At 43.1% G+C, this 23154-nt stretch overlaps 1 protein-coding gene across 4 annotated transcripts in view; it reads right to left on the bottom strand.

Annotated features, from left to right (window-relative positions):
• The window catches only part of MPV17L (MPV17 mitochondrial inner membrane protein like), a 35073-nt gene extending 20561 nt beyond the window's left edge, over positions 1-14512 (bottom strand). The window contains exons 1-4 of one of the 4 annotated variants that reach the window (XM_060031790.1): positions 14183-14512; positions 11482-11552; positions 7005-7034; positions 1284-6922 (exon numbers count right to left, since the gene is read on the bottom strand). In XM_060031790.1, coding sequence (XP_059887773.1) covers positions 6743-6922; positions 7005-7034; positions 11482-11552; positions 14183-14492 — 591 coding nt within the window. In that variant the 5' untranslated portion in view covers positions 14493-14512 and the 3' untranslated portion in view covers positions 1284-6742. Of the gene's footprint in view, positions 1-1283; positions 6923-7004; positions 7035-11481; positions 11553-14182 lie in introns of those variants that run through there. The other 3 variants (XM_060031791.1, XM_060031793.1, XM_060031792.1) reach the window with 3 other exon arrangements.
• Positions 14513-23154: the final 8642 nt, after the last annotated feature.

The following is a 23154-nucleotide window of genomic DNA, read 5'->3' as shown; positions in this document are numbered from 1 at the left end:
TAACAGATGGGTACAAGGAAAGGAATTCCATCTCCCACCCTCCAAGTTAACTTCCTGACAGCCACTTACTATTTCCATTATATCCACAACAGTTCAATTATAATATTGAAACAACAGAAGGGGACCTGATGGGAATGTTAAATGAGTGCAGCCACTACAGAGAATAGTATGGAGGTTCCTTAAAAAACTAAAAATAGAGCTACCATATGATCCTACAATCCCACTCCTGGACATATATCTGGAGTAAACTCTAATTCGAAAAGATACATGCACTCCAATGTTCATAGCAGCACTATTTACAATAGCCAAGACATGGAAGCAACCTAAATGTCCATAAATAGATGAATCGATAAAGAAGATGTGGTATATATATATATATATATATATATATACAATGGTTCGAGTCCAACAGTAGAAGAAAAGCCAATGACCCAGTTTGAAGGCAGTCAGGCAGTAAGAATTCTATTACTTGGGATGAGGCCAGCCTTTTTGTTCTATTCAGACCTTCAGCTGATTGGACAAGGCCCACCCACATTAGGGAAGGCAATCTGCTTGACTTAGTCTACCAATACAAATGTTACTCTCATCCAAAAACACCTTCAGAGAAACACCCAGAATAATGACTGACCAAGTATCTGGGGACCCCGTGGCCCAGTCAAGTGGACACATAAAACTAACCATCACAAAGGGTAATTTAGTGGTTTGGAGAAGGCCCAACTATCAAGATTCCACCCAATTCCCCCTTTTTTGTTTTGGCCATGCCACATGGCTTGCAGGATCTTAGTTCCCTGACCAGGGATCAAACCCAGGGCCCCTGCAGTGGAAGCATGGAGTTCTAACCACTGGACTGCAGGGAATTCCCTCCACCCTTTTTAAATTTTTTTAATTTTTTTTATTTTTGGCTGTGTTGGGTCTTGGTTGCTGCGCGCGGGCTTTCTCTAGTCGCGGCGAGCGGGGGCTACCCTTCATTGCGGTGCATGGGCTTCTCATTGCGGTGGTTTCTCTTGTTGTGGAGCACAGGCTCTAGGCGCACGGGCTTCAGTAGTTGTGGTGCGTGGGCTCAGTAGTTGTGGCTCGCAGGCTCTAGAGCGCAGGCTCAGTAGTTGTGGCGCACAGGCTTAGTTGCTCCGCGACATGTGGGATCTTCCCGGACCAGGGCTCAAACACATGTCCCCTGCATTAGCAGGCAGATTGTTAACCACTGTGCCACCAGGGAAGCCCCCTCCACCCAATTATTAAAGACAAACAATCCAGTCTTTGTAGAGCTGGGGAGAGGTGTGACGAGATGGTTTTCAGAGGGTATGTGCAAGTTGGGCCAGGGGCATCAAAGCCTACAAGTCATAGCCATCTCCAAGAAAAGACAATTTTATGGGCCTGAGGCCAAAGTAGGTGAAGGTCTGGACTGTGCCCAGCTTAAGACAGAAACAGCTGCCTGCACATGGGGATGAAAATGAAAGGGCCATCAGTCCAGACTGCTCAGCAGCAGTCCAGAGGCAAAAAACAAAGATGCGAAATCCAAATTACATTCATTCATTCAGCAGTATTACAGGGCCTCTGCTACATGCCCAACACTGTGCTAGACATTTCAGATACAAGTATGCATAAGAAATATATTCTTCCCTCCAGAAGCTCAGTCTAGAAGGGAATACAAATATGCAAACAGATAATGATTATCCATTGTGGAAGGCTCACAATACATTGCAATGATAGCATAATGTAAAGTGTCTCAGAGGTCTTCTTGCCACAAAATACCCTCTTATCTCCACCCCCTCCCACCACAGCAATAGTTACTAAAATTCCATCCAGAGATTCATTTGTGTTAGCAATTAAAACACAAAAAAACAAAACTCAACTACAAAGGCTGTCATCCACATCTCAGTAAATTAGCTTAATAAACCTACTTTTCTAAATGTAGCTGAAATCAGTCAGATAGAGAGAATGGGAGTTTTGAGAGGTGAGGAAAAGACATGAGAACGATTTGGAAGATATCGCACTAAGTAAGAGAGAATGCAGGGAACGGGCATCCAGAGGAAGGAGAGGATCTCTGAAAAGAAAGGGGACACTTCAAGGTCAAAATCTCCAAGTACAAGGACCCATTAACTTTCTAATACTTTCAGAAAATGAACCTAATTTCTAATGGAAGCTGCCTCCAGAATGTTCACTCACTTCAAAATTCTCCCTAGGGCTGATTGATCCTTCCACATTTTCTTCCCCCAGAGGGAAGAAAAGATCCAAAGAGGAGGCTCTGCTACCATCTCTCTACATCATGGCTGTTATGTCACTTAAGTAGTCTGATCCCTAACTTCATCACAGTTATTCTGTCCCCTTGGATTGTCTTGGGTGGTCAGGGTTAGGGAGGGATGAAGGACAGGAGAAGGGGGCTTGTTATGGCCATTCGACAGAGAAAGTAAGGAAGGTATGGATAAATAAAGATTTAAGGAAAGGAAGACACAAGGGGGAAGAGAACTAAAAGAAAGATATGCTTCTAACTGATATATGCCAATAATGTTACTCAGTTACTAACTATTCCATTTTATTCACTTGGTTGGCTACTGCTCACTGTAGCTTGAAATTCCAAGTACATCCTTTATTGTTAATCTCCAGATTTCCCCTTTCACTTATTCCCCATTATTAAAAGAAAAATTTTCAATAGTTGTTTAATTGCATTTTCTGTTCCTTTAGATTCTAAACATTGTGGGTAAAACTAGGTTAAGTGTAGTCAATGCAAGGTCAAGATCTTCAGGCACAAAAAATCCATTAAATTTCTAATTTAATGAACCTAATTTCAAATGAAAGCTGCCTCCAGAATATATGGTTAAGCGTGTTCTGGGTATAATTTGTTTTGGCAAACACTATAGAAATTCACATAAAATTTCACTGAACTAAAAGTAAATTGCCCACCTAGCAAAAGATATTTTTCAATAGCTTCAAATGAATCCTAAAGGATGACAATTCTTGGAGAGAAATAAAGTATGGGTGAGTTAGAAATTGTAATTCTGGGTCATCTACCTCAATTAGAGAGACTATCTATGTTTAATTTGGTTGTGGTTAACACAGTTGACTTGGAGGCCTTATTTAGACACAACCTGAAATACCAAAGTTAAATCTCTATATCTATGTGTTTTACAGTGAAAGAAATGAAACAAAATTTTCTTCAAAGTATTAAAAACCAAAATTGCAATTATTAATGAAGTACTAGAATGTGAAACTGTTTTTCTCTTTGAATTATCTTTTAGTAGCTGTAATTTCTCTGATTCATTAAACACTTTTCTTATTCTGGCCCCCCAAAACATCAATACAAATAAGATAAAGTTTTCCTAAAGCACCCTTCATGAACCCCTAAATGAACCCCTAAATGCAAAATCTCATGAACCCCTAAATGCAAAATTTCACTGACTGTGTAGTGGGCAGATAATCACTTTGTCTGCTGAATCACCTTACTGACAGATTTTGAGGAAAATATTTTTACATGCCACTCTCAAACTTGTTATCAGAAATTGTTATGCAAAAAAAATTGCAAACTTGCAAACTCTCACATTGCCTAATTTTTCCTCACCAAACCCACTATGATATAGCTAAAAGGGAATAACTTTCATTAATTTTCCTACAAATGAAAAAGACTGATAGGTTACAAATTATGCATGATTTTTAATTACAAGTAAGCTGGACAGAAACATCTACTTTATTCAAAGTTGAGGAACAGCCAATGGAAATTTCCCTCTAATTTAGAACTTAAATGCCTTTCCTTTTTCTTCTCTTTCAAGATCTCATCTCATCTGATCCTATCATCACCACTCCAGTTCACAGACCTTCAGTCTTGCGACTTTCCATCCTTCAAGACCCAGCTCAGGCATCTCCTCCATGGAGCCTTCCCAGGTTGCCTCAGGCACCATGATTTCAAAGTACCTACTGCTTATGTCACTAACCTACAGCTGGGATGCATTACTTGAGTAATATTCAAGCTTTCTATTGACCACTTGTCACGGATGCTGTTCAAGCAATCAATGATGAATCGGATTAGATGTCCTGAGAACCTGATTATCAATTTCTTCACTTATACTCCCAACTAGACCACGGACTTCTTTTAACAGTTATCGCCTTGTTGTTTACCCTCTTCACATCCCTACAGTGGCCCTTTAATAACATTTATTATCTACATAAGGGTTATGAAATTTTATCTACTATGGTTATCCTGGTGGACTATAAGGATGGTTGCATCCACTTGTATAGAAGGAAAAGATCTCCCCTGAACTGAGAAATCATTTTTCAGTTATCTGGGTAAAAGGCCTATATCTGAGACTGGAAATGGAAACCATGAGTCCAAAAAGATGGGACTGGGCACTCTTGATTTTACTGGTAGCAGGGCCAAGGAGACAACTCCCCGGTAGTGGTGGCCAATGGCATAACCATACAATGACCATCAGGGCATCAGAAAAGTAGGAAAGCTGGGTAGATGCCATTAGAGTTACAAGGTAAATACCTCAAATGCCAGGACCCAGGATCAAAAAGCAATATTCTGTAAACTTTTTTCAAAAAAATGCTTCAACATCCTCTAAATTTCCCTTTTGTTTTCTACACCTATTAGGTCAAGTTGTTTTGAAAATTCAGTCTACCTCAACTCTGTCAAGGGAAATCAGTGAAAGGTTTTGCCTTTGCCTGAGCAACCAGGGGGCCAGAAAAGGGGCCAGGTGGCAACACACAAGCAAGTTAAAGAAACCTTATGAATGGGAAAACCTGGAAGAAGAATAAGAGCCACCTGCTCTGTTCTAAACACTGGAAGGTTGAGAGCGTGTTTTACCAAGGACAGCAGCATTTTAAAACAAACACTGCATTATTTCGAATGAGTTCCATTTCTCACGCTAAAAAAAAAAGTAGTCCTGCATAAAAATTAAAAGGGTATTATTTGCAAAAATTCAGAGAATACATGCTACATATTCTCTCTACAGTACAGAGTAACACATTATTGAGTAAAGATTATCATACTTTTATGAATAATAAGCTTTCCCCCCTCGACAGTATAAACAAGGTTCGTTTTCTGAAATATTTTCCCAAACACTATTCTTCCACCATAAGTAATATTGAAGCTCATCTAAAAGATTGCCAGGTAGTTTTTTCTATAGTTACTCTGGATATTCTTTTCAAATGACAAAACGTGTCTTATATGTTGTGAAATAGCTCTTCTGTTGTACGAACTACTTTTAAAACTACTGAAAAAAAATTATTTTAGAATTAAACTATCTAGAAATTTCCTTACTCTTGCCCCAATAATGTAAAATATATTCATATCTGTTAAATTCAAATAAATCCACACTTAAAAGTTATTTACTTATGACATATCAATTTATATTACAAGTTATATAAATTATATGCTTAAAATATTTAGGCATACATTCTTAAATTAATCTTAAATATAAATTCTCAAGATAAATATATTAACATCTCAGTGCTTCACATCTTTAAATCTGTGAAACACTCCATGGGAAGCAACAGAATAGTGATGCAATTCTCGGGTGAAAATTGCTAAAACTTCTTGAAATAGTCAAATAATTGTTAAACCCACTGGTTTTGAAGTTAGAAAAACTGAGTAAATCTGAAAAACTGGATCAAGTTTCTCATGTACACCTTAAAGATTACCTATAAAGATTTATGTTAAAGCACTAATTTTAAAAAAGATAATATCAGTGTGAATTTGGGGTAACCATTTTCCCTGGAACTTTATGGAATAGAGTTCTCCCTTCCAGAAGAAAACTTATTAATTTTTTTTAGAAACTTCACTCAATATATTTCTTTTAAAAGTGAAATATTTTATATATTTCGTATATCTAGGAAATGGGATATTTAGCCAAGTGACTATGCTGAAAACGAAAAAACATTAACTAAAAAAATAATTAAAAACTACAAAAGTAGAAGACATCAGTAAAATACACTCTATACAGAACACTAATCACACACTGTGCACATTTCTTCTTACATAAAACGTACTTGCAGAACTTTAGTATTAGCATAACAATAAATTATTATACAGCATTTTAGGGGAAAATCTGGTTATTCCATATTCCTGATTGAATTCTGTGTAAACAGAAATTAACTATAAGGACTATTTTTGGTATAAAAGGTAATCCGAGCCAAAAGTGTTTAAGAGATAACCTGAGATTTTAGAAGAGAGATGTGTACAATCAAAATGGAAGCTCCTTAAATCAACTGGCAATAAAATATTAGACCAGAAATAGTAATGATTATAAACTGCCATTCTGCCACTGTTATTGATATTAACCAAAGTATTAGGGAAGAGAAAATACTAGAGAAGTATCAATAATACTTTCGGATTAGAATGAAAAAAAAGGAGATTTGAATAGAATTGAAAGTTATCATTGCTAATTAAAAAACAATTGGGTCGGGCTTCCCTGGTGGCGCAGTGGTTGAGAGTCCGCCTGCCGATGCAGGAGACACGGGTTCGTGCCCCAGTCTGGGAAGATCCCATATGCCGCGGAGCGGCTAGGCCCGTGAGCCATGGCCGCTGAGCCTGCGAGTCCGGAGCCTGTGCTCCGGAAGGGGAGAGGCCACAACAGTGAGAGGCCCGCGTACCGCAATAAAAAAACAAAACAAAACAAAACAATTGGGTCTACAGAATAGTAATTCTTCAAAATGGAGCACATAACTGGTAAGCAGGGTACTTCATCTGCAGGCAATCCTCTGCATTTAAGGGGAAAAAATTAGGCAATTTCAGGGAGTTCTTGACTTGTCATTTCTTTGGGGGTCTTTCAACTTCATTTGTTCCCTTTATATAAAGGAAAGTAAAAGCTGACTTCAAGGTACCATCACCACCCTGTTGTGAAAAGCAGAGGAAAGTGGCCCACAGAAAACCACAGAGCCCAGTGTAAGCTGTTCTCCAGTGAACAGGAACGAGGCTGAAGTTGGTCAGCTATAACAGAGAGAGAAAGAGTCTTTTAGGGCTCATATAAACCAGACCCATGAGTTGGCATTCTAAGCAGTTTGAAACTCACCTGTACAAAAGGCCAGTACATCAGACCACTCTGGAATAAAGAGAAACTTTATTAGGATGCTTTTTAATCGCACAAAACGATCACACAGTTCGTTCTATAAAGCATTAAGAAACACCAGGCAGGTGGAATGTGGACGCGGTATTACATTTCAGACTAAGCAGATTAAATTACACTACTTATGGTCTCTTGAGTGGAAGAGGGTAAGGAGTTGTACAAACAGCCGTTAGGCACAAGAATAAAGATTTTTATTATATTCACAAATTTACAATAAAAAGTCTACCTGAATCAGTACCAATTCTAGAAGACAACTGCTTTCAAAATAACAACACATATTTATTTATTTAAATTTATTCATATTTTACTTTTGGCTGCGTTGGGCCTTCGTTGCTGCGTGCGGGCTTTCTCTAGTTGCGGCGAGGGGGGGCTACTCTTTGTTGTGGTATGCGGGCTTCTCGTTGCGGTGGCTTCTCTTGTTGTGGAGCACGGGCTCTAGGCGCGCAGACTTCAGTAGTTGTGGCATGCAGGCTCAGTAGTTGTGGCTCACGGACTTAGTTGCTCCGCGGCATGTGGGATCTTCCCGGACTAGGGCTCGAACCCGTGTCCCCTGCATTGGCAGGCAGGTTCTTAACCACTGAGCCACCAGGGAAGTCCACAACACATATTTATATATTGCAATTTTCCTGTTGGCCCATGCAAATGATGCAAGGGAAATATTGATAAAATACAGGATCATCAATCAATTTTTAAAACTCTAGACTAAACTGTTCTTTATGGTGATTTGATAATAATATATTCTAACTACTTCATGCTACAGAATAAGTTTAGTTTTTAAGATGTATTTATTTGTGGGAATTCCCTGGTGGTCCAGGGGTGAAGACTCGGGGCTTTCACTGGTGGGGCCCAGGTTTGATCCCTGGTCAGGGAACTAAGATCCTGCAAGTCGCGTGGTGTGGCCAAAAAAAAAAGATGGATTTATTTTAACAGGCTTTAACCTGTTCATTCTGACAAAAGAGTCATCATTATGGATTTTTTTTTAAAGATAGAGATCTTGGTATGTAAATTATATCTTAAAAAAAAAAAGCTAGAGGTTTTTAAAATAGTCCTTACAAGTGGTATTACACTAGTAATATAAAGGTGGTATTATTTTTTCTTTTTTTGTTTTTACTAATTTTTATTTTCTAAAGTTTCTATAATAAACTGTTGCAATAAAAGCTATTTAAAGTTTAAAGTGTATACTCATTTAAGAATTTACTACTTTAGGGGCTTCCCTGGTGATGCAGTGGTTAAGAGTCCGCGTGCCAACGCAGGAGACACGGGTTCGAGCCCTGGTCCGGGAAGATCCCACATGCCGTGGAGCAACTAAGCCTGTGCACCACAACTATTGAGCCTGTGCTCTAGAGTCCACGGGCCACAACTACTGAAGCCCATGTGCCTAGAGCCCGTGCTCTGCAACAAGAGAAGCCACCGCAACGTGAAGCCCACGCACCGCAACAAAGAGTAGCCCCTGCTCTCAGCAACTAGAGAAAACCCGCGTGTAGCAGCGAAGACCCAATACAGCCAAAAATTAAATAAATGAATAAATAAATAAATTTATTTTAAAAAAAAAGAATTTACTACTTTAGGAAAAACCCATCCAAACATAGCTTCACTTCTTATGGCAATTTTTTTTCTTCAGAATGTAGCCTCACTCAGTGTGCAGATCTTGGTCTCCCATGCCATTCCCCACAAAAAGGAAAAAGGACTCCTCAAAGAAATGGTTGATTCCAGGGCCAGAGTAGGGCAGGTACAAGGTACAAGATGAGCCTAGAACATCTATCTTTATGATATAAAGTAAGGAAGTGGCTTAAAAAAAAAAAAAAGATGGGGGGACTCTCACAAGGAAATAGGAGCCAGCTTGAAGCGACTCTCACTGGCCAAGTCTGGGACATTTGCAAAACAAAAATAATTAAACACAGCAATGAGTTACAAACCATCGAAAAAATGGGAATCCCTGAGTCCCTACTGATAACAGAGAAATAAGCAAATAACTGGGAGAGAAAAGGGGGCTCTTGCTTACAGAATGCTGCGCGCTACCTAGTAAATGCGGATGGGTCACCGTAGATGTGTCCTTGCCCATCAACCCTACTTCCAATTCATCATCAAGACCTACCAATTCTATCTCCTAAGTATTTTTGAAATCCTTCCTCTGCCCACTGCTTCATGATTTCTTACGTGAACTTGGTCACAGTAACCCTCTAACTGGTCTCCCTTGCCAGTAATCACTTAAGTTCAAGATCCTTGGCATGGCCTTCAACACCTTCCGAGATCCAAAGTCATTTGCAGTTGTTCCTCAATTCATATTTTATATTCTATGAATAGCATCTCTTGTAGTTTCTCCCTTACAGGTACACCACAGTGTTTTATGCATTCCTTCCTCGGCTCCTTCTGCCCCTGGAAAGGCCCCAGGTATCCGCCTAACTCCCCTGAGTTCTTTAAGACTCCGCTCAGGCATAACCTGCCCCCGGAAGCTTTCCTTGAGCCGCGCCCTTACATCTCCATGCTGTGCTAAGTACCCGTTTGCATGCTCTGAGCACTGCTCCTGGCATTGAGGTTAATGTTTGTCTATTTACTTGTCTATCTACCCCACTACATTGTAAGTCCCTTAAAGACAGTAGCAATGTGTGTGCGTGTATCTCTCTCTCTCTCTCCCTCTCTCTCTCTCTCTCTCTCTCTCTCTATATATATATATATGTTTTGTGTTATCTTCTTGCTAACACCTAGTGCAATGCCTAGCAGATAGTTTCTTGTTATGGGAGATCTTCAGGGAAGTCCCCAAATGGTGCTGGGCATCAGACTGCCGATACCCTCTTTCTTCTCAAGGGCATAGATACAACTAACTCATTTGGAACCACTGTTTTTGTTGTGTTTTGCTTTTGGTTTTTTCTTTTTTAAAATATTTATTTATTTATTTGGCCGTACCAGGTCTTAGTTGCAGCACCCAGGATCTTCGTTGCCGCGTACGGGATCTTTAGTTGCGGCATGTGGAATCTAGTTCCCTGACCAGGGATCGAACCTGGGCCCCCTGCATTGGGAGTGAAGAGTCTTAACCGCTAGACCACCAGGGAAATCCCAGAACCACTGTTTTTAAAAAGGTGTGTAAAAGTCGCCACGTTTCTACCCAAAGAAGATAGCCTGTATGTCTTCATTAAAGAAGGAGAATCTGAAATATCTGCAAATCCTTGGTCAAAGCCCCTTTCTTTTACAACTCTGCTTGGCTTGCTCTTCGTATAAATGTATAAATGTTCCTTTCCCAAAGTAAAGCAGAAGAAAATCATATTTGGATGTCACCATGGGCCCATAATTTTTGCCTCAAGAGAAGTAACAAGAGTTCTGAATGCTTTTCCCCCCGGAGGGGCTCAGCAGCATGTGGCTTCCACCCTCCCTGTCATCTGCCTTCAACCACCAAGCGGGTGATAATGGTTCTCGTGCTCAGAATAGTTCAACAGAAGATGCTGGGGGTGTGGGTGAGGGTGGCGGGATGGCTGGGGCTGGCTTGGCACTGCTTTTGATCAGGAATTAAGTAGATGTGGAGCCCTAGACAAGGCTGTGTATATTCTGGAATCCTGAAAATTCACCTCATTGTCATTAATAGAATCAAATAGAATCAAATATTGTCATTAATAGAATCACACTAGGCCAGAGATGGAAAGCATCCCTGACTCTGCCAGGTCTTGAGGACACTGCTCAATAAATCTTCATTGAATAAATGAATAGATATTTGTGGGATTGGATCATATATATATTTGTACTGAGCAAACAGGGCAAGAGGTGACTTGATTCCAGCCTCAGGATAACCCTGGGAAACACCTTCCTTTTCTGTAAATACCTCTGTGATGTCAAGAAGGTTCCTTTCGTAGGGACTCAGCAGAATGCACACTTGGAAACATCAGCTCTAAATGTGAGAATGATTCCATTAAGCCACTCACATTCTACTATTCCTATTTTGCAATAACTTCTTTGGCTCCAAAAAAATCACCGTGATCACTAACAAGAATAAATATAAGAATGTCAGAAATCGTTGTGAACATTGACTAAAATTCAGAGACACATATAGACACTCTTAAAGCTTCTCATTCAACTATCAAAACAAATTTAAGATCTGTCAAAATATAGTACCCTGTGCCAACCAACTGGAGCCCTAATTTAAGAATTTTTTTTTTTTTTTGGTGGTACGCGGGCCTCTCACTGTTGTGGCCTCTCCCGTTGCGGAGCACAGGCTCCAGACGCGCAGGCTCAGCGGCCATGGCTCACGGGCCCAGCCACTCCGCGGCATGTGGGATCTTCCCAGACCGGGGCACAAACCTGCGTCCCTTACATCGGCAGGCAGACTCTCAACCACTGCGCCACCAGGGAAACCCAAGAATATTTTTATTTAAATGTATTTAATGTTAAAAAGATACAAAAAGATCCTGGTCGTATTTTCAAAAGTCTGTCTTACCTTATATGTATTCCAGAATTTCTGTCTCAGGTCCAAAAATATGTCATCCTTTTCCTGGAGAATACTCATACCTATTTGAAAAAACACACACCAAAAGAATTTTAAAAGATTTAATACGAAGAATACTGTATAACAGCTCATGTTCAAGTTTTCTATTCCAATATGCAAGGTAACCACCACTATCACTAACTCAGTATGTTCCGTCTGACCCAACAGTGAAAACAAAAGATAATCTCCATTCTAAAGTTAGGTAAATTTTAAAGTGATGATAAATATGAACTGAGAATAGCAGGGTACCGAGTTATAGCAGAATGATTATTTTTTTAAAATCTGTTAGAGAATTCACAAAAACCTCAGTGTTAGCATGGTGGGACTATTGGTGACTTTTCTTCTCTCCCTTCAAAACATGTTGTGAAATGTTTAAAATTTTAAAAATTTAATTTCCTTCTTTTACAAAAAGGCTGCTGGGCTCTGGGTATTCTAGCAACTTCAGATTTCCCATCTAAGAGGCTTTCTAAATGGAATTTGAAAGCAGAACACCAGTTCAGACTTCCTAAAAACATCCGGAAAACTTTGACGTTCAACAACCCTGAAAAGGAAGTCAGGGAACAAGGAAAAAACCCTCCTATTTTAGGAAAATGACAGTGCTTTAAAAAGTCTCCTCCAACTCTGATTAGGAAGAAGGGGAAATAAAATCTTTTTAGTCAATTGCAGGGGATTCTTAGAACAGGACCGGTAAGAAAACGGAGCCCAATATTGGTAATAGTATTCCACTTACCCAGCACTAATTAAGGGCTAAGCACTTGATGTGTTTTCTTTCATCTGACCCTCCTAACCCTCAGCTAAGGATGATGGAGTTGCAGAGGAGGAAAAGAGCTCAGAGAGGTTGATAGTGATCCAAGTCCAACCCAGGTGTGGATTCCGAGCCAGACCTTTCAATCACAACTATTCTACCTCCCAAGGCAGCCCCAGCACAAAGGAACATCTGATACAGGTAATTTCCAAGTCTGAAGTGCCTTGAACAAACATCCAACCCACCCCCTTCCCACCATTCCCCCTTCAGTTTAACATGAGGAGAGGGAAACAGGGCCCAGAAATCTGAAATGCAAAACAAAGAAGCAATGTGGGCAGGAATCGGTTTCAGGGGCCTCGGGCTTGAACCACAGGCCCCAGCAGCCCTGTGACTGCAGCATCTTTCTGGTTTCAGGAACACTGACATTCCCCAGGGAGATGAAGACCATGACATGGATTGTGTTGCTTTCGGGCAGGTCGTTTATCCCTTTGAGCCTCAGTTTCCTTGTCTGTAACATGGGAATAACAATACCTGCCTCACTGGGTTGTTTGAGGATTAGATAGGAATCTGACTCCCAAATGCCAGCAGCCCCCAACCCTCCATCCCATCACCAGAGTACAAGGGCACTGCAGTAACAGGCATGAGGAACCTGTTTGCCAATCTGGCCTGGAAGTCACGCGCTGGGATCAGAGACAGATCTTCTGATAAATCAGGCAGCTCCTGGTCTCAGGTCCTCTATCCCCTGACCTCACTGACCCCATGGGCCATGTGGTTGGCACTGCATCAGGCATGTTTCCTGTGGAGTTTGTGAGTGACTCTGGCCCCCAAAATAAGATCCAAGGGGCAGTGTAGGTTCCTTCAAAGTGGTGACTTGACCACTTCAACACAGTTTAGAAGAAAGCACCAACAGCCACTGACAAGACCCCTTGGGGGATCTGTGATCTCCAAGGCCAAGGCCAGGCCCAGGACCCTTGAATTTTCTTAGGGGATCGGGTGCCCCTCCCCTGCCCACTCCCTTCCAAGCAATAGAAAACGCTATGAAGATGAAGGCCACAGAGCCCTTGCCATTGTTTTTAGAATTTAGGGCGCTAAGAAAGGTTCCCAAAGTCAGGCCCTCAGGCTCCAGGGTGGACTTTTTGAGGAGGGGGCTCCCCAGACCCTCACAGGTACACAGTCCTCTCATGGCAGGGGTCCGAGGTCTCCTGACATTTTCTGTGGGTTTTGATATGGGGATGGGACCCCCTTCAGGGAAATCTTGTTACAAAAGCAGCACTACCGCCCTGAGCACACATTTTGAGGGGAACCGGGCCGCACCTCAGATTCCACCGGCTCTGCCCGCACCATCCTGAATCCCCTCACCTTTTGTTTGTATGTTGAAAAGGAGTATCCCGCCAGTGGAAAGGAGACCCCGCCCCACAACATGGTCACGGGGCTCACAGCTGACATGGTAGCAAGCTGGGGTCTCCTCGACGTTCCCGTGGACCTTTATCAGGGGAAAACGGATCCCCAGCCCTGCCTCCTCACTTCCGGCCTACGTATGCCCCAGGACCCCTGAAACCTCCAGCCCCAGACTACGGGCAACCCAGCGTCCGAACTGCGACCTGGCCCCCTAATTCCTGGCCTCTCCGGCAACCTTCCCTCAATTTCTTTCCCCTCAATCCTGTTAATCCACGGTCCCCAAACTTCTCGACCCTCGCACCTCGACCTCCGGCCCTCATCCAGACCCTCCCAGTCCCCTGAACCCTGGCCCCCACCCCAGGATTCCAGCCCCGGTCCCCGGCCCCCAGAGCCCCAGCCTCCTGCCTGGTCCCAGCCCCTGAAACCCCGACCCCTGCCTCTCGTCCCCCAATTCCGGATCCGCCTCAGTCCCCCAGTTCCGGCCCCCAGGTGCCTGGCTCGGCTACTCACCGAAGTAGAAGGCAGAGACGTACACCGGCCCGCCGAACGCCTGGTCGCACAGCACCTTGGCCAGGACGGCGCGCGGCGCGCGCCCCGGCAGCGCGCGCTCCAGCAGGCGCAGCCACACGTAGTTGAAATTCGCGTGGAAGGCCACGGCCACGGTGGCCACGTGCCGCGTCTGCCGCCAGTCAGCAGGGCCGCCCCGCAGCCGCTGCTGCAGCGCGTCGCCGGCTGAGAAGAGCGCGGCGTAGAGCAGCACGTTCGTGGGCCAAGGGTAGCGCCGGACGGTGCGCAGGAGCTCCCGCCACCAGCCCGCCATGCCCGGGCCCTGGGCGCCGGCCAGGGACCGCCGCCAGCTCCGGGCCACGCCCACCGCCCCCTGCCCCCCTACCCCCTACCCCCCGGCCTCCGCCCTCTGCCCCCAGCCACCGGCGCACCGTCTCCCGCCACCTGCACCTGCCTCCTCTCCACGCTCGAAGGCGATTGGGCGCCCCGCGTACACCCAACTGCACCGACCAATCCCGTGGCCACTGGCGATCCTGGAGGCTGAGCTTTTGAAATACTGCTGGTCCGCATATGCATTAACCCCTTACAAGTCATGTCCAGAACAGGCAAATCCTTACAGACTTAAGGGGCTGGGCGATGGGGGGGATGCGAAGTGACTGCTAACCGGGTGTGGGATTCTTTTTTGGGGTGATGAACTATTGTATAATTAGATAGTGGTAACAGTTGCACGGAAAACCATTAAAGACCCTTTTAAAATTTTTATTTATTTATTTTTGGCAGCGTTGGGTCTTCGTTGCTGCGCGCAGGCTTTCTCTAGTTGCGGCGAGCGGGGGCTACTCTTCGTTGTGGTGCGCGGGCTTCTCCTTGCAGTGGCTTCTCTTGTTGGGGAGCACTGGCTCTAGGCGCACGGGCTTCGGTAGTTGTGACGCATGGGCTCAGTAGTTGTGGCCCACGGCCTTAGTTGCTCTGCAGACCAGAGCTGGAACCTGTGTCCCCTGCACTGGCAGGCGGATTCTTAACCACTGCGCCAACAGGGAAGTCCCTAATTACACTTTAAAATGATGAATTGTATGGTATGTGAATTATATCTCAAAACGAACCAAAAAAGGTTAAAGAAGAAGGGGAAAATTGGGGAAAAAAAGTGGTGTGGGCAGAATACCAAAACTCAGTTACCAAGATGGCAGTGTATTTTAAATGTCTTAACATACAAGGAATTCACACTTTCGACACACACACTGACTATGTAACAGTCTGTAGAGACAATGTCAGAAGTTAAACTTTGAGGCCTTTCATGAATGTGAGGTGGGATTCAATGGGGCTACTGCCTTCTTTTCAGAGTCTGTGCCTCAATGAATATTACCTCCCAAATCATATGCTGAGGTCCCAAAAGCAGGGGGTCATTAGAAACCCAAACAGCAGATGTAACCTCTGATCTCATGGAAATCAGTTCCTCTTTGCTTCTTTTCCTCTATTTTTCCTTCCTTCATTGTCACACCCAATTCCATTCTCAATTTCTCCCTCTCTCTTCTATTTGTTTACCCTATTTTAGTTAATTATTAATTTTTTGATTTTTAACTTTTTATTTTGAAATAATTCCAGACTTTCTGAAAACTTGCAAAAATAGTACAGAGTTCCCATATATTCTTCAACCAAGCTTCCCCCAATATTGACATCTTACATAACCATAGTACAATTTTCAGAACGACTGATGTAATACTATTACCCAATCTACAGACCTTATTCAAACTATTGCCAATTGTCCCACTAAAGTCCTTTGTCAAGGACTGGCTTTCAATTCTGGATCACTTTGCCTTGTATTGAATTGTCATAGATCACCTTAGTCTCCAATCTGGGGCACTAATCAGTTATATCGTAGATTGTTCCTCAGTTTGTCAACCCTACTGTTATGGGCTGCATTGTGTCCCCCCAAAATTCATATGTTGAAGCCCTAACACCCGGTACCTCAGAATATGACTGTATTTGGAGATAAGACCTTTAAAGAGGTGATTAAGTTAAAAATGAGGCCCTGGGACTTCCCTGGTGGCACAGTGGTTAAGAGTCCACCTGGTGATGCAGGGGACACCGTTTCAAGCCCTGGTCTGGGAAGATCCCACATGCCGTGGAGCAACTAATCCCCTGCGCCACAACTACTGAGCCTGTGCTCTAGAGCCCGCAAGCCACAACTACTGAGCCCACGTGCCACAACTACTGAAGCCCGTGCGCCTAGAGCCCATGTTCCACAACAAGAGAAGCCACTGCAATGAGAAGCCTGCACACTGCAAAGAAGAGTAGCCCCCGCTCACCGCAACTAGAGAAAGCCTGCGCACAGCAACGAAGACCCAACACAGCCAAAAATTAATTAATTAATTAATTTAAAAAAATTTTTTAAATGAGGCCCTTAGGATGGGCCCTAATCCAATCTGACTGGCGTCCTAATAAGAAGAGGAAATTTGGACACACAAAGAGACACGAGGGCAGTGCATGCACAGAGGAAAGATCATGTGAGGACATGGTGAGAGGGAGGCCACGTGCAAGCCAAGGGGAGAGGCCTCAGAAGAAACCAAACCAGCTGACACCTTGACCTTGGACTTCTAGCTCAGAGAACTGGAGAAAATATATTTTTAAACACACTTTGTCTGTGGTATTTTGTTCTGACAGCCCTAGGGCAGATTAATACACCCATTCTCTTCAGTTCTTGGGAATCTGCCAATTTCTGTGTTCTTTGACCCTTTCTATCCGCCCGTATGCTGATTCTCATCCCTCCCCTCTCCTTGTGCTTGTTACTGGTCCCAAGTAAATCTTTCTGTCAGACTTGTCCCAGCTAAGCAGGCTCCTAGCATGCACCTTTCTTTGTTTATTACTTACATTCCCCTTGTATTATTTTCCCATTGTTGCTGTGACAAGTTGCCACAAATTTGTTGTCCTCAGAGGTTTGGAGGTCAGAAGTCTAAAATGGGTCCATGGGGACTTCCCTGGCAGTCCAGTGGTTAAGACTCCATGCTTCCACTGCAGGGATCCCTGGTTGGGGAACTAAGATCCTACATGCCACGCAGCACAGCCAAAGGAAAAAAAAACGGGTCCATGGGCTGCATTCCCTCCAGAGGCCCTAGAAGAGAATCCATGTCCTTGCCTTTTCCAGCTTCTAGAGGCCCCCTTGCATTCCTGGATGGCCCCTTCCTTCAAAGTCAGCAGCATAGCATCTTCCAATCTCTCTCTCTGTCATTCCATTGTCACATAGTCTTTTCTGACTCTGATCCACCTGCCCTCTCTCTTAGAAGGACCCTTATGATTACATTCAGCCTACCTGGATAATGCAGGGTGATCTCCACATCTCAAGATCCTTATCTTAAGAGTCATCTATAAAGTTCCTTTTGCCGTGTAAAATAGCATATTCACAGGTTTTGTGGATTAAGACATGGACATCTTTGGAGGGCCATTATTCGTGCCTTTCTTCTCTGTAATCCTTTTGATCTCCTCTCACAGCAATTGATCACATTAGCTGAAATCGAACTACCCATTTCTCAGCACACTGAGATCAGGACCATCGGTTTTTCCAGGCAATCTTTCATTCATTCATTCAGTTGATCAATATTCATTGAGCACAGTTATGTGCCAGGCACTAAACTATGGGCTTTGTGGGAAGGATTTGTATTTGCAGTGCTTAAAAAAAAAAAACCCCAAAACGAGTTCCTGCCTAAATTAGAGAAAATTGTGCTCTTCATTATGAAAAAAAGAAAATCTGGGCTTCCCTGGTGGCGCAGTGGTTGAGAGTCCGCCTGCCGATGCAGGGTACAAGGGTTCGTGCCCCGGTCCGGGAAGATCCCACATGCCGCAGAGCGGCTGGGCCTGTGAGCCATGGCCGCTGAGCCTGCGCGTCCGGAGCCTGTGCTCCGCAACGGGAGAGGCCACAACGGTGAGAGGCCCGCGTACCGCAAAAAAAAAAAAAAAAAAGGAAAAAGAAAATCTCCCTAATGATTCCTACACAATTCCCTTAATCAAACTTTTTAGAGAGAAAAATAGAGCAAAATTGGAGAAAATTGCAGGAAAGTAGGGTGGGGGGAGAGATTAGGGTTTCCAGGTAAAATATAGGGTGCCAACTTAACTTGGAATTTCCTATGAACAAAGAATAACTTCTTGGTGTAAGTATGTCCCAGTGCAATATTTGGGGCACACTAAAAAAATTTTCACTGTTCATCTGAAATTCGAAGTGAAATAGGCATCCTATATTTTTCTTTTTTTGTCCTCACAGCTTGCAGGATCTTAGTTCCCTGACCAGGGAGCAAACCCATGTCCCCTGCAGTGAAAGCTTCGAATCCTAACCACTGGACCGCCAGGGGAGTCCCAAGGGCATCCTCTATTTTTAAAATTTATTTTGCTAAATTTGGCAACCCCAAAGGGATGGGACTGACATTTACGGAGAGCCCACTGCAGGTGTCGATTTTCTACTAAGCACTTTACTACATGAATTAATTTTCTCTTCACAGAAAGCCAGTGAGGCTGGGGATTGGTAACAATCTGTAGAGGCAAATATCCTCCAAAATCTATGGTGATCTTTATCAAGCAGCTCAATGTATTTACTTAATGGGAATTGAAAGAAAGAGGAATGAATACTTCCAAGGCTGAGATGGTTTTACGACTATTGCTGTATATTTGTCTCTTCTTAAAAGCAGCAAAAAATGCAGTACTTAAAGACAATCTCATTCAGTAAAGATGCTAAAGAACCTGCTTGGCCTTCAAAGGGAAGAGATGCTCTAAGATTAAGTCATTACATTGATGCTTCATCATCTGTGCAAGTTGTAATTGAGAGCCCTCTGGCAATAATGAGACAACACATTTATGTGACATAAATATCTCTGAACACTGGAGGATAACCAGAGAACATAGTGCTGTGTTAAAATGGAAAAGAGGTGTTTTGTTAAGAGCTTTTTCAGCAGGGAATAAAGTACTGATGTGGGAACTGAGCTTCAATTAACAACTAAGCATCACATTAAACATACATTAAGATGATTACAATGAAGCTTATTTGTAACCATTATTATTTCATTTTATTTAAACGAATGGGGGCTTAATAAGAACCACCAAGTGGGCTGCAGTGTCTAAAATCTTCTACCTTCTCTTGCTAATCTGGAAATTTCTACTGACAAACACAAGACTACTACTCTTAACAGGCTCCAAGACCAACAGGTCTGTTTTCCAATGAACAGAGGAAGCAATCAGCTTCCAAAACAGTCATGACCTTCAGAAAAGGTCATGAAGTTCCTCCAGCCCCTTCAATATCACCTCTGAGATATCAATTGTCTCTGAGGGTGTGAGTACAGAGCCAGAAACTGAAGCAACTGTCTTCCTCCTTGTCACCTGAAGTGAGGTTGGCAATAAAAACCCTTATCTAATTCTCCTTCTTTCAAGATTTTCTCACCCACCCACCCCTTCATGCCAGAACCCTTCACTCTTAGTGGAATTTCTCCAGCTTTGACCTGAATGGAAGAGGGTACTTTGATTTGAAGCTGGGTGTGCCCAGTAAACACAAGGTTTTTGTTTAGTGTGGCTACAGATGAATAAAAAGAGCTATGCTTTATGCAAATGTAAGTATGATTTTCTTTTTCAAAAATTATTTTTATTTGGATGAGTTCCAGTGGGTAGGATTGAAATGATGGAGGTGGGGGTAGGAGGCACCACCACTGCTGACTCCCTATATGAATGTTCACGGGAGAGAAAGAAAGGGTACTCAGCTGGAAAAGGTCAGGAGGAGAGGTTGTTAGAAAGAAGATACAAGCCTGGTTCCCACCAGAGCCTTAATTTTTCCTGTTAACAGAAATGATATTAAACAATTCCTTCATGATATCATTGCATTTCAGCTCTGCTGTGGAAAAACCATCCCTAAGAATTCTGTCTCTATGACCTAGGCAACTCTTATGCCCTTGACATTGGCACCAATTATGTGAAAGGTGCTTGGTTCCATATGGTCATTTTCAGACCATCTTAACATTGGAACTAAAACAAAGTACTAAGGTGAGAATTGTACCCGTCCTTTGCTCTTGGTTAGAAGTTTGGAACACTTCCCCATCCTTCTATCCTGCCCCCAATAGAGTATGAAAATGTGATAACAGATTTCTTAAGAGGGATGGCGGCCATCAGAGATTCCACCTCTGACTTGGTGCTTTGAAAATGTGCCATTTGGAAGAAATATTCAAAGTAGAGTGTTCAGGAACTCTGTTTTCACCAGCTTTATTTTAAGAAACTATTCTGCCCACATTGGTGTGGGATAATAGAGCAGCCAATTAAATTTATTTCATTAATTTTTTCATTGTTAAGTTTTGGGAAAAGAAATACCTTTTTAAGTTCTAAAATACATAAAGAAGAGATAAAATAGAAAATCTGAAATTATGAAAAACCCAACATTAGAGGTAGCTTTAAAGATCTTGCATATTCAAATATGCAAATGATTAAGAATTCCCACATAAAAGGTGGAATTAATTTCAGAGAGTTTTCTTCTCCAGTTATGCTTTTTTGAACCTCTGAAACTTCAATTACTATAGAAATGTGTGACTCTACTAACATGTGGAAGAAATAACTAATTAGTGGAATAATGGTTTAGAGATGATTTTAGTACTCTGTACGATCCAATCAGGAGGGAGAAATCACATTGTAATTGGAACAGGGAAAGTTTAATACAGTCGATTCTTATTACTTGAAGTAGGTACATTCTATAAAGTTACTATGAGCACTGCAGAACTAAACTCGAGGGCCATTTAAAACAGTGAAAGTCCTGACAGAAAGCTCAAAAAATGTGGAAATAGACTGTGAAAAGGACACTTGCTTGCAGTATGAGAGACACAACAAAAAGGCCAAGCATCACCTGTTTGACTGTAGCTGGGAAAGTGCAAGCTGGGTGATTCAAATTTTTTGCTGCTCCGAGTGTGTGAATGTCTTCAAATGACAGCAAAAGCATCAAGAGTATTGACTTCGGGATTCCAAAGAAAATTTAGCAAGTAGGGGAATTTGCAAATATGGAATCACCAAATAATGATTATTGACTGTATAAAGAATTATTAACAGGGAATTGGAATGATGAGGGATTGAATAATAAGAGAACCCTAAAGAGTATAGAAATAGCAAACATAAGGACCAGCCACTACCACTAAGACTGAGATAAAACGCCCAAGAAGAACCCTCCCTACCCTCTAGCGCTGAAATCCTGATCTTATTGGGAGGGTACAGCCCTGTCTCACCGAATGACAAAGAAGTCAGTTGCTCTAATGCCCTGACAGCCGGTGGAATTTGCTGGAGATCTGCTCTCTAGGGTAAACTGTTGTGGGAACTCATTGGAGGTACTCGGCCACAAAACCACCAGAGTGGGTACCAGGGTTTAATACAGTGATTTATAATAAGAAATATTTATTTGGTCTGTGTCCTGTTTCTGGTACAGAGTTCCTAAAATGCTTGGAATTTCCTGAGTAATAAGAGCAATGGGAGCATCATTTTGTTGTAGTATTTGGTCTACAGTTTTGTACTCTGCCTGAAAGAGCTTCTGAGTCCTCGATATAAAAGGAGTGTCTTGTTGTTCATAACAAGCCCCTTTCAACCACACCTGAGCTTATGTTATTGCGGTGACTTTTTTTTTTTCTTTTTTGAGGGCTTTCTCCAGTTGCGGCGAGCGGGGGCCACTCCTCATCGCGGTGCGCAGGCCCCACACCGCCGCGGTCCCTCCCACTGCGGAGCACAGGCTCCAGGCGCGCAGGCTCAGTGGCCGTGGCTCACGGGTCCAGCCGCTCCGCGGCACGTGGGACCCCCCCAGACCAGGGCCCGAACCCGCGCCCCCCGCATCGGCAGGCAGACTCCCAGCCACTGCGCCACCAGGGAAGCCCCTATTGCGGTGACTTTTGGGAAGCTTCTAAGAGTGGGCTTGTTGCCAGGGGAAACCGATCTCATCATTAGAGGGTTGGAACTTTTAGTCCCACACCCACATCTGGGGATGCAGGCTGGGGACTGGAGATTGAAGCAATCACCAGTGGACAAGGATTTAATCAACTGCGCCTTTGTAAAGAAGCTTCCATAAAACCCCAAGATGATGGGGTTCAGAGAGCTTCCAGGTTGGTGAACGTGTGGAGATTTGGGGAAGAGTGGTCCCCAGAGAGGACATGGAAACTCCGAACCCCTGCCCACATACCCTGCCCTGTGCATCTCTTCCATCTGGTTGTTCCTGAGTTATATCCTTTTATAATGAACTGGTGATCTAGCAAGAAACCTGTTTCTCTGATTTCTGTAAGCCACTCTAGCAAATTAATCAAACCCAGTGAGGAGGCTGTGGGAACCTCTGATTTATATCCAGTTGGTCAGAAACACAGGTAACAACCTGGACTTGTGATTGGCGTGTAAAGTGGGAGGAAGTCTTGTGGGAGTGAGACCCTAACCTATGAGATCAGACTCTCCCCACGTAGATAGTGTCAGAATTGGGTTAAACTTAGGACACCCAGCTGATGTTACAGAACTGCTTGATGAGTGGAAAACCCGCACATCTGGTAGGAGTGAAGTAGGATTGTAGTAGAGTGTCGAGAGTAGAGGAGACACAGGAGGAGTAAGTTTTTCCTTGCATGGGGGAAGCTTCGCAGGGCAAGGGAGAAGCCCAGTAGCAAGAACCTGGAAGCAAACCCCTTTCCTCCTGCAATGTCTTTCCCGCGCCCTCTACTGATAAAACTTAACATTGTGCCAGCTGGCAAAGGAGAAACATTTAAAGGGCCCAGATCCATTTTTACAGAGCAGGCAAAAAGAATGGATTTGGAGCCAGGAGATTACAAATTAATAACTAGCACAAGTACTATTTAATGTTATACATGCTATTTTCTTAGATATCTTTTTGAGTTAGATATCTTTTTGAGTTAACTATATATCATCTTTCCATGTCAATAAGTAGGTTATCTACATCATTGTTTGTGAAGGTGTGTTTTGACCAAATTTACCATAACTTAACCAATTTT

This window comes from Delphinus delphis, chromosome 15 (assembly GCF_949987515.2).
Source record: "Delphinus delphis chromosome 15, mDelDel1.2, whole genome shotgun sequence".
Lineage (NCBI taxonomy): Eukaryota > Metazoa > Chordata > Mammalia > Artiodactyla > Delphinidae > Delphinus > Delphinus delphis.
The sequence above is the reverse complement of the archived record's forward strand: the minus strand, read 5'-3'. Positions and strand labels throughout refer to the sequence as shown.